General features: G+C 45.7%; 2 protein-coding genes across 2 annotated transcripts; one reads left to right on the top strand and one right to left on the bottom strand.

Annotated features, from left to right (window-relative positions):
• The first annotated feature begins 530 nt into the window (after positions 1-530).
• Positions 531-3,609, top strand: LOC123452852 (lipid phosphate phosphatase delta). Its single transcript, XM_045129573.1, has 8 exons — positions 531-989; positions 1,379-1,474; positions 1,566-1,640; positions 1,733-1,863; positions 1,940-2,040; positions 2,129-2,257; positions 2,356-2,471; positions 2,840-3,609. The coding sequence occupies exons 1-8, from the start codon at positions 798-800 to the stop codon at positions 3,257-3,259; spliced, it is 1,260 nt and encodes a 419-aa protein (XP_044985508.1). The 5' UTR covers positions 531-797; the 3' UTR covers positions 3,260-3,609.
• Positions 3,610-4,832: 1,223 nt separating this feature from the next.
• On the bottom strand, positions 4,833-9,372 carry LOC123452851 (serine/threonine-protein phosphatase PP2A-2 catalytic subunit). The gene is made up of 11 exons (XM_045129572.1): positions 9,172-9,372; positions 8,559-8,615; positions 6,969-7,052; positions 6,797-6,868; positions 6,622-6,693; positions 6,461-6,501; positions 6,280-6,346; positions 5,987-6,178; positions 5,811-5,900; positions 5,620-5,727; positions 4,833-5,195 (listed from the first exon to the last, which is right to left on the bottom strand). Exons 1-11 carry the CDS (start codon positions 9,244-9,246, stop codon positions 5,130-5,132), a joined length of 924 nt encoding a protein of 307 aa, XP_044985507.1. The 5' UTR covers positions 9,247-9,372; the 3' UTR covers positions 4,833-5,129.
• Between the last annotated feature and the right edge of the window lie 648 nt (positions 9,373-10,020).

Below are 10,020 nucleotides of genomic sequence, written 5' to 3'. Positions count from 1 at the left end.
AGGGGAAAGGATGGGCCGCAGCGAGGCTAGGTGGGGCTGCGTGCGGACGGTGCTCCAGGCGGAGGTGCGGTGCGGTTGGCGGCAGCGGAGCGCACGAGGCGGTGGAGGCGCGGTGCGGTTGGTGGCAGCGGAACACATGTAGGTGCAGTCAAGAACAATTTGAGGGGGTTTTCGAAAATTTCCAATGATGTTTGACCGGTCAACTCAACAGAATACATAGCTATACTGTGAGCAGTGACCGTATAATCACCACAACTCGTATTCAATGACCGTATTGAGCGTATTCTGAATTTCAGTGACCGTATTGTGTTTGGGCTTCAACTTTAACAACTGCCACTGTATTTATCTCTATCTCCAGCATATATTACTCTGCCTCGCTCTCGATGGGAGGAGAAAATTCATTCAACCGCGTGCAAAAACCAGGAACGAGGATTTAAAAAATCACGGGAGTTCAGAACCTTCCTGCCAAAAGTTGCGGTCGATTCCCGGGATTAAATGCCCCAAACAACACGAGAAATAAAAACAAGAACTTTCTTAGCCGCGTGGTGGTGCCAGACTCCTCTCCGGTCCGGTCCAGAGCGGGGGAGGCCGGCAGACCGCCACGACCCGAACCACCCCCTCCCGTCGCCGTCCCCGGCCCCGGCCACCTGCCCGCGCCCTCCACCGCTCCTCCTACAAGAACTCCCCTCGCCTGCCTGCGCTGCCAGCCTGCGCCGTGCGAGTCAACCTCTCCTCTCCTCTCCATCCCTCCTGGGGATCTCGCGCGCTCCTTCCGGAATCAGGCGCCGGCGGTTGACATGGACGTGGAGGCGGTCGCTGCGGCCGGTGGCGCCGGGCTGACCGGGTGGCAGGCGGCGGCGCTGTCGGGCGCGGCGGGCTGGGTGTGGGCGGCCTCCCACTACGACCTCACGCGCCGGGCGCGCGCGCTGGCGCAGCCCTGGGTCACCCGCCGCGTCCACGCCGAGACGCCCGACATCATCACCTTCCAGGTCCCTTCCTCCTCCACCCCAATCCCCGTTTCTTTGTTTCTTCGTCTCCAGCCCATTGACGAGCACGCCAACGATAAACGAACAGTTCCTGCATTTGGGGATATATTCCGTTGTACAATCTGGATGCCATTACCTGTTCCAGCACGCGGTTGCTGCTCGATTCGTCAGTCTTAGGAGAAATAAGAACCAATTTGGTGATCGAATCATATGTAGCCAGAGGTTAATTTCACTTGAAACAAACGAGGAGACAAACAAAATCATCAAAAAACATGGACGATGTCTACGATGTGTGCATTTACTTTTACATACACCTGGCTTCGATTTCCAAGCTGTTCTTGCTTGTATTCTTCTGAAGAAGAAAAAAATCGCTGTCTGCTCAATTATTGCAGAGGCTGCAGCACAGGTTGCTGGACAACTTCTTCTCGGTGCTGTCATGCGTTGTCTCTGTCCCTTTCTACACGGGATTCCTCCCGCTCCTCTTCTGGGTATGCTTCACTCCCCTGCCATTTGGTGTGGCGCAGTGACCGCCTCTTATTCTGCTTCTGTGATTGTGAGCTGTTTCCGTTGATATTGTAGAGTGGACATGGCAAGTTGGCTAGGCAAATGACCCTGCTGCTGGCATTCTGCGATTACCTGGGCAACGCTGTCAAGGTTATCATCTATTCACAGTAAAAGGGGTGGAAGTTGGTTTTTGCTGTTTTGGTTGGTGTGGTTGTTGACGCCTTTGATATTTGTGGATGTAGGATCTAGTGTCAGCTCCTCGGCCGTGCTCCCCTCCTGTGAGGAGAGTCACAGCTACCGAAGATGAGAAGGAAAATGCCATGGAATATGGACTGCCTTCGTCACACGCCCTCAATACCGTTTGTTTGATGGGGTATATTCCTGCTTTTTTAGAGAGATCCTGTGTATTTCTTTGGTTTCCTGGCTAATTCTTATTTGGAAAAATGCAGATATATGTTGCACTATGTCCTCACATATGGACCATGTAATGGTTTTATGATTGCCACGGGTCTTTCTCTAGCTTTCTTGCTCGTTACGTTAATTGGCATTGGTGAGTTTTTTTAGTTATTTCTCCGCACAACTGTCTCTTACAGTCACCGAAATATACTGATGATATGGCTTTACATGAAATTTGATAGCGAGGGTATACCTAGGCATGCACAGCTTGACCGATGTTATCGCTGGGATCTCTTTTGGCATCGTGATCCTTGCATTCTGGTTGGTTGTCCATGATCATGTTGATGCCTTTGTCGTCTCTGGCCAAAACGGTATGTCCATATGCCCTGAACATCACTTTGACCCCAGCGCTTAATAAATTGTGATATTCAAAGGTGAAGAATATTCTCATAGTTGTTTTGTTCTGCAGTTACATTCTTCTGGGCAAGCCTTGCCCTAGTGCTCTGCTTTGCATATCCAAAGCCAGAGTTCCCAACTCCTAGCTTTGAATTCCACACAGCATTCAACGGGGTCGCTTTCGGAATTGTAAGAACTCTGACCGCTCTGTGTATGACATATGGTTACTTGATCCGAAGATTGTATTGCTCCTTATCTTGTGTTAAAATTCTGCTCGCATGGAAGATGTTATTGCTCCTTATCTTGTACTCTTATTGGGTGTCAGCGGGATTTGCTTGACCTTGTAATAACACCTCTAGTTATATTTTAATTTGTGATGAAAATTCAGGGACCACTCAACAGAGAATAGTCTTGACCATTGACTGTATATAGTTCACCCAAAAGAATTCTTGGAATTAAATCTAGCTCTAGTTTCTCCTATCCTATGCCCTTCCAGTTGTTGATATATCATGTTTACCCTTATCTGACACTGTTTTCTTGTACCCTCATCTATTAAGGTCTATGGCGTCCAGCAGACATACACCCGTTTCCACGGCCCCGACGCGCCCCTCATTCTGAGCCATCAACTACCTCTCCTCGCGTACGCCGGGAGGGTCCTGGTGGGCATCCCGACCATCCTAGCCGTGAAGTCCTGCAGCAAGGCGCTCTCGAAATGGCTCCTGCCGGTCATGTGCAGTACCCTGGGGATCCCGATCGTCTCGTCCTGCTACGTGCCCACTCTGAAGCCGTCAAACAGCAGCTCGGGCAACAAGCCGGACGATGCAAAGCTGGCCGGCGGGTACCTCCAGAGGGTGTTCTCCCTCTTCCCGCAGAAGGCATACGACGTGGACACGGGCATCAGGTTCGTGCAGTACGCCGGGCTCGCGTGGTCGGTGGTCGACCTGGTGCCGGTGATCTTCACGCACCTCAACCTGTGAAGCCGATCGAATTAGCGGATCAAGGTTAGCGGCATTTTGTTCATTTCTTGGGAGGACGGCTGATGATCCCTCCTCCATGTGTAGCAGGCAGGCTGTGGATCCATTGACCTCGGCCTCATTTTTGTGTTGTATGTTTGTCTGTCTAGCACGTCCTCTACGGGGGTGTTTTCTCTTTTGTACAGTTGTCCAGAGTAGCAACGAGGGAAGTGTACACGTGTTGACCTGTATTTTTGCTTGATGATGGGTACAGTTACTGACTGACTGCCATGTGCGCCATTAGTGCTTAGAACTGAATCCTGACTCCAGATATAACTGCAGCAAATACAGAGTATGCTTCCTTATCGCGAAAATGCCTTTTGGAGCTCGGCCTCCTTATCGTCTTTTCATTCTTATATATGAATGGCCGGGTTTGTCAGTCCGCTGTATTTTGGATCGAACTTTTGCAACAAAATTCATGTTGTTGGGTTTTTATTTTAAAAAGGTTTTCCGTGGTTAAGTAGTACTTTTTGTTACTCATATTTTATTAGTCAATTTTACAATCAAAATTTGATCTGATTTAGCAGGTACTTCCTCCGTTCCTAAATATAAGTCTTTTAAAAGATTTCACTACGAACTTTATATATAAATGTATGTAGACATACTTTAGAGTGTAAATTCATTTATTTTACTTCATATGTAGTCCGTAGTGAAATCTCTTAAAAGACTTGTATTTGGAAACAGAGGGAGTAGTTTTTTTCTAAAAATAGTCCACCAGAGTCTAGTGATTCTTTTACTCGTATTAAGCTGAAATATGAATGTGCGACTTGACTGTGAACCATGTGGACTGCCGTTGAGAATTCGTGATTGGCGAATGGAACATGTTTGCGCTCATACGCAACAACGTGTCGTTGAACACAGCATTGATGTTTGGTCCTGCTTGCACAACCAGAGCACATCACCACCGTTGGCGACTGGGCCTGGCAATGCTGCATCGCTTTCTCCGTAGAACGTATTGCAGAATCTATCTCCTGGCCTTTGCACGCTAAGATTTGTGGCTGCAAACAGCTCAAACCTTAGGCTGCTGACTCGCATTGCTTGGAAACAGCACACTTTTCCTCATTTTTAGGCACCAAAGGCGTTTTTGAGTTCACAGGCCACCACGAAATATTCAGATCAACACCAAAAATATGCTCGTTCGAAACATGCCAGTCATCGCCAGCGGGAAATATTCAGAAGCATAACAAGTGAGGGTAATGATAGTGTATGTTCTTCTTTGCGGATAATACCACATCTTTGCATCATTCATAAACACACAAAAAATATCCACTAGCAGGACCAAACACATGTAACACCACAAGTACAGCGCTCAGCATACTACAAGTATTCTATACGAAAAATCAATACTGGTCCACATGACCTAACAAGGGCTCTCTCAACACGGAACCATACAACTACATTGTTCATCTCTACAACAAATAATCATCAAGAGAAAAAATTAGGCGAAACGTGCGAGCATGAGTGTGTGTGTGTGTGGGCGGGGGGGGGGGGGGGGGGGGGGGATTGAATACAGAGGGGGGAAATGAAGAAGCCTTCCTTTCACAATACAAATGCTGCTTTCGATGCTCATGTTCACTACCAGGCGCATCCACCAAGCGGAGCATCGACCAATTAGCGAGGTGAGTAACACGATGGATCCTTCCAGCTGTAGGTATACACTTTGATCATGATGCGACGAAGCGGCTCTCGCAGACAGCCAGGGGCATCATGGGCGAAAAAATTAAGAGGAATAACACACAGAACACTGACGTTCAGCAAAAAGGATTTATCTGCGGCCACCAAACTTCAGCTAGTTATCAAACCTTTGGTGCAGAGGGTCGAAACCGATTTCACATCACAGGAAATAGTCTGGCGTTCTACGAGTTACGTCTGGTTCTCCCCTTCTTGGGGCCGGCTCAAACTGCACAATCACACAATCACAACTCATTGACTGAAATCCAAGACAGTGCAAAAATATCCTATTTGTGAAAGCAGAAAAGCATTGGTCAAACATTTTGGTTAGACTTCCTATGGATTATCACATTGGCCATACTGTTATATCAACTGGACACTTACGCCCACAAGTACAGAACAGGTCCTCCTATACGTATCAGAAATATGTACACCGGAAAATAATCTGCCAATCTAAGCTTGCATCTACTGATTCATGTATCAGTGTCAAACTGTCAATCACCTAACCGCTTCAGTTACTTATGTCACTTGGGATACATGAGTGGATATGTCATTTTTCCTCAAATTATCAATTAATTCTTCATCTTTAATCATTTACATATAATGATCAAATCTACCAGAACAAATGTAGAAATGAGATACATATAATGTACCTGGATGAAAGTATGCTCCCTGCAATCATCAACTTCCAAGATTGATGCCATATTCCCACAGCGGTAGCAATAATTAGGTGCACTAAATATGGTGACCACTTTTTGCTCCTGTTTGATGCAGTAAAGTGTTAACCAGATATAGTATGGACCACAGACAAAAACAAGTGTGGAACTCAGGAGCAAATACTAACATGAGCCCAGTTGAATCCCTCCATCACCAACTGGTGAGCTCTAGCAATAAGTCTTAAGTTATTGGTATGATTGAACTGCTCTGATATATCCTGAAATGATAGGAGTTTCAAGGTCAGTGGAAAATTGACAGCATATAATACCTTAAGCAAACAAGAATTCTCTGTACAACAAATACCTGTCCGAAGGTATATCCAGCGCCTCGGGGAGAAATACCCCAACCGCATCGATCATCGGGGTCAGACCACAGAAGATCACACATGGGCCCTTCATGAGGAACTTCTTGGGTGCGGTCAAAGTTACGTATGTTATCAAGTGTCTCGATGGATGGTGATAATCCACCATGCAAGCAGAATATTTCTGACTCGACCTATGGAAAGTTTGCATGTCAATTTAACCAGATAATGTATAAAAAAACTTGACATATAGGTCATTCTATCAATGGAAATGCTGCAGAATTAAAATACACACCAATGCTGTCAAGGGGAAGTAGTCGAACAGATCCGTAAAGGTTTTCCACACATTTGCATTTCCATACCTGCCATAAATATGGCCAGCTTTATCTCCGATACAACAACCGGAACCATAACCTGAGGCATCTTATTATTTTACTACTGGATTATATACACTATATACAAACAAAGACACTTACTTCCTTAAACACTCGTCATAGAATCCATAAACTTGAGTAATCTGCAAATTGATTGCCAAAATTATTCCGTTAAATTGTCAGTGTTCAAAAAATGTAATGGAACTGAAAAGAAGCAAAAAAGTAACACTAGAAGATTCGTAGGAGTAAGATAATCTATATACCTGTCGGCTCTCATGGTTTCCTCTAAGAATGGTGATTCGCTGAGGATAACGAACTTTCAAAGACACCAACAGCTGTAAATTTCAAGGATTACATTAGTCACAAGAGTTACCACAGTAACAAACATATCAAAATTTCTTGCTAAGCTACAAGCAGATATTGCTCATTAACTCTTACCGTGACAGTTTCGACAGAATAGTAGCCACGGTCTACATAATCTCCCATAAACAAGTAGTTTGTATCTGGACACTGATGAAAACAGAGAAGACGTCAGTATAGTGAAGATCAGACTTTACAATAGATGACTCAAGATGGTGACACAAAGGAAGATGAACAAGAGAACTTGTACCTTTCCACCAATTCGGAAAAGTTCCGCAAGATCATGAAACTGCCCGTGAATATCACCACAGATTGTAACAGGACTCCTTACAGGCTGCAAGTATGCCAAAGAAATCACCAAAGTTAAAACTGACGGCAAAACAATAATTCAATTGTGCATCTCACAGACAGGAGGCACATAATTATATGAAGGGGTCATTGCATAGTACAAGTTTCACATACTCTGTGGGGCTAGCTTCAGTCTGCAAGGCCCACTAAATAAATCTAAGGCGTACCAGTTGCCAGACACAAAAAGGAACAGAAGTACATTTTAGCATGAGTTCTGATAGCGATTACATCTTGTATATTATATCCAAAACCATTGAAAGCATGTAATTAAGGAAAATGCTAGAGCGAACTTTGCTGAGATGTCCAACTACCATTATCATCAAAACGTCTGGCTGCATTTATTTGTTCAACCTTCCACTAATCAATATAGCAGGACAGAGAGCCTGGTACAGTCAACCAGTCCCATGCATCACTTGTATTGTTCTGGAGACATTCTTAGTTTTTATTTGGAAGGCATGTCCTAGCAGCAGCGACTATATCCCGTCACCTTTCTCGAGAATGCATAGACTTCTGGAGCAAGGAACAGATGTCATACGGTGTTGATCTTTCATCCCACATATTCAGGATGTATAGATATGTGTGCACATCACAACAATGCGTTATTTCTGCTATCTGAGATTTAATTGCTTGATTGTGATATATTGAAATCATGCTTACTATAATGGGTAAAAAACTAAAAATACTGTATTGTTTTAAAGTACTAGACCTATTGCTTGCTAGTGTTATATGGAGTACACGTTTAGAACTTCTACTATAGAAATATCAGTAATGATCTTCCATACTTATCACAATATCATCATACCAGGCTTCTGACATTGAAACTGCCAATATATTGCAATTACTATTGATGAGCCCGTGCTTGACAGTTTGAGGTCAGGGTCGAGGGAGGCCCAGTTCAATATGGGAGCATATTGCTATTCGGTCCCCAGGAAGTGCAGATGTCTGCACATCTCTTGGTGAAGTTATTTGCACTCTTTCCTTTGATTTTGTGTACTCGTCGATTTGACCAACATATTCGAGTTATTTTGAGTTCCCAATTATGAGAAAAAATATATCACTTTGGTGAAAGTGTTTGGTCATATGAGCAAAGATCCATGATAACCATAAGAACCTCACGAGTAACGGCTCTAGCACTCTCAACAGAAACATGTGTGCTTGTTGAACAATGTATCGTAGGATCTGTTGTGTAATAGTAGTTCTGTTACCTCAGGATGCATCTTAATTCTGAACAGATAGAAGTACCGAATCCTAGAGTTTGAAAGACCAGTATCGTTCGGTGTTCATAAAACCTTACACTAGAAGTTACTTATAACATAATCTTGTCTTGTTCAGTCCATTAGTACCAAGCGGCTTTCTCTCTTAATACCAAAATGGTGAGAGTAATTGTGATGCACACAACAAGGTTGAGACAGGAGGGTCTGGGCTTATCGTAGGGAAGCACTGACCAATTGAGTAAAGGCAGACATCTTGGTAGAGAAGTAAAGTAGTATACCTGAACATTGCTCTCCTCCATCAAAATCTCCTTGGCCTTCTCGCACAGTGCTCTGACCTGTACGGCAAATATTCAAGGATCAGAGCAAATCGATGGCAAAATATCTAGCAGCTCTATGGAAGGCAGGCATCAATTCGGCTGAAGGTGGAAACTTTGCGGTTTGGGCAAGGCACCCTGCGTGACTCCTCCCTCCGTCTACCCCACCCAAGATCAACCAGCTGCCAAAATTCGTTTCTTTTTCAGGGGAGCAGCTGCCAAAGAGCAGCGATTTGCGTGGAAACCGGATTACATAGCTGCCTGAGGCTCATGCACGCATATGAATCAACCAATGTGACCTTGCGTGAGCCGGAAGGGCCCTCGAGCAGCGATTAATCGCGAGAGCAACACTAAGCTTGGCTCGCAACCGCGAGGCCGGCCGGCAAGCACCAAGAAACCGCCGCGCGGACCAGCGAAACGGCCATTTCTGAGCAAGCTAGCAGCGAAACGGAGCCCCGGAAGCCCGATCTCGGCCCCGCGGGGCCGGAATTCCGCCAGATCTGGCGAGGCCCGGCCACCCCGGACCACCGGCGAGAGAGAAAGGCAGGCACGCAGGAGGAGGGTGGTGGTCGGTTACCTCGGCCTCGGGGAGGGGCTTGCACTGCATGAGGCGCTCGATCTGGTCGTCGAGGCCGCCATGGGGGCTGCTCATCCTCGCCGGGGGTCCACCCTGGGCAGATCTCGCCGCCGCGCGCGCGCCTGCGTGGGGAGGGGGAGGGGAACGAGAGGTGGGGAGGGGGTCAAAAGTTCTGGAAAGGTGGGAGCGGCGGTGGTTATATAATTGCGGTGTGGGTTGGAGTTGGAGTTGGAGCCCGGCTGTATAGCATAGCGGCGAGGCCGAGGAGCGGAGAGCGCTCGTGGTCGTGGTGAAGAAGTGGTCGCCGTGCGGAGACAACCAGGAGGAAGGTTTTTGCTATGCTACGACCTACGAGTGATGATGCCCTTGCGGTTGGGTTGGGTCGGGTTGGTAACAACGATCGATGTATGTCGTGGTACAATATCGAAAAAAACAGCACGCTATACAAAATAGAGTGACCTCTTAAAAATATGTTATTAACGTGCTTTATTAACGGGACATTATTGTACACTGATCAATTTAGCGATTTAATTTTCCATACGCTATAGCGCGCTATTAACGGCGTTATATCGTGCTATTTTTTCAGTGGGTAGATCTTTATGGATGGATGGTAATATAATTAGAAGGGGAGTGTGTGTTTTGCCGCATCGTTTATATCTTGAAGTTGTATATGTTTTATATAATTATTTTGAAGTTGCGAAAAATATTTACGTCTTAGTTGGTTTGGTGTACCGGAATGCAAGGAAGTGCATTTTTTAGTTGGTTTGACATGTCGGGATGCTAGGAAGTGCATTTTTTATCACATATGCTATTCCTATGGTTAAATTTTATGAGATCATGCTTCTGGAT

The sequence above is a fragment of the Hordeum vulgare genome, chromosome 5H (genome assembly GCF_904849725.1).
Source record: "Hordeum vulgare subsp. vulgare chromosome 5H, MorexV3_pseudomolecules_assembly, whole genome shotgun sequence".
NCBI lineage: Eukaryota > Viridiplantae > Streptophyta > Magnoliopsida > Poales > Poaceae > Hordeum > Hordeum vulgare.
Note: the sequence above shows the minus strand (reverse complement) of the source record. Positions and strands in the feature narration are given on the sequence as shown.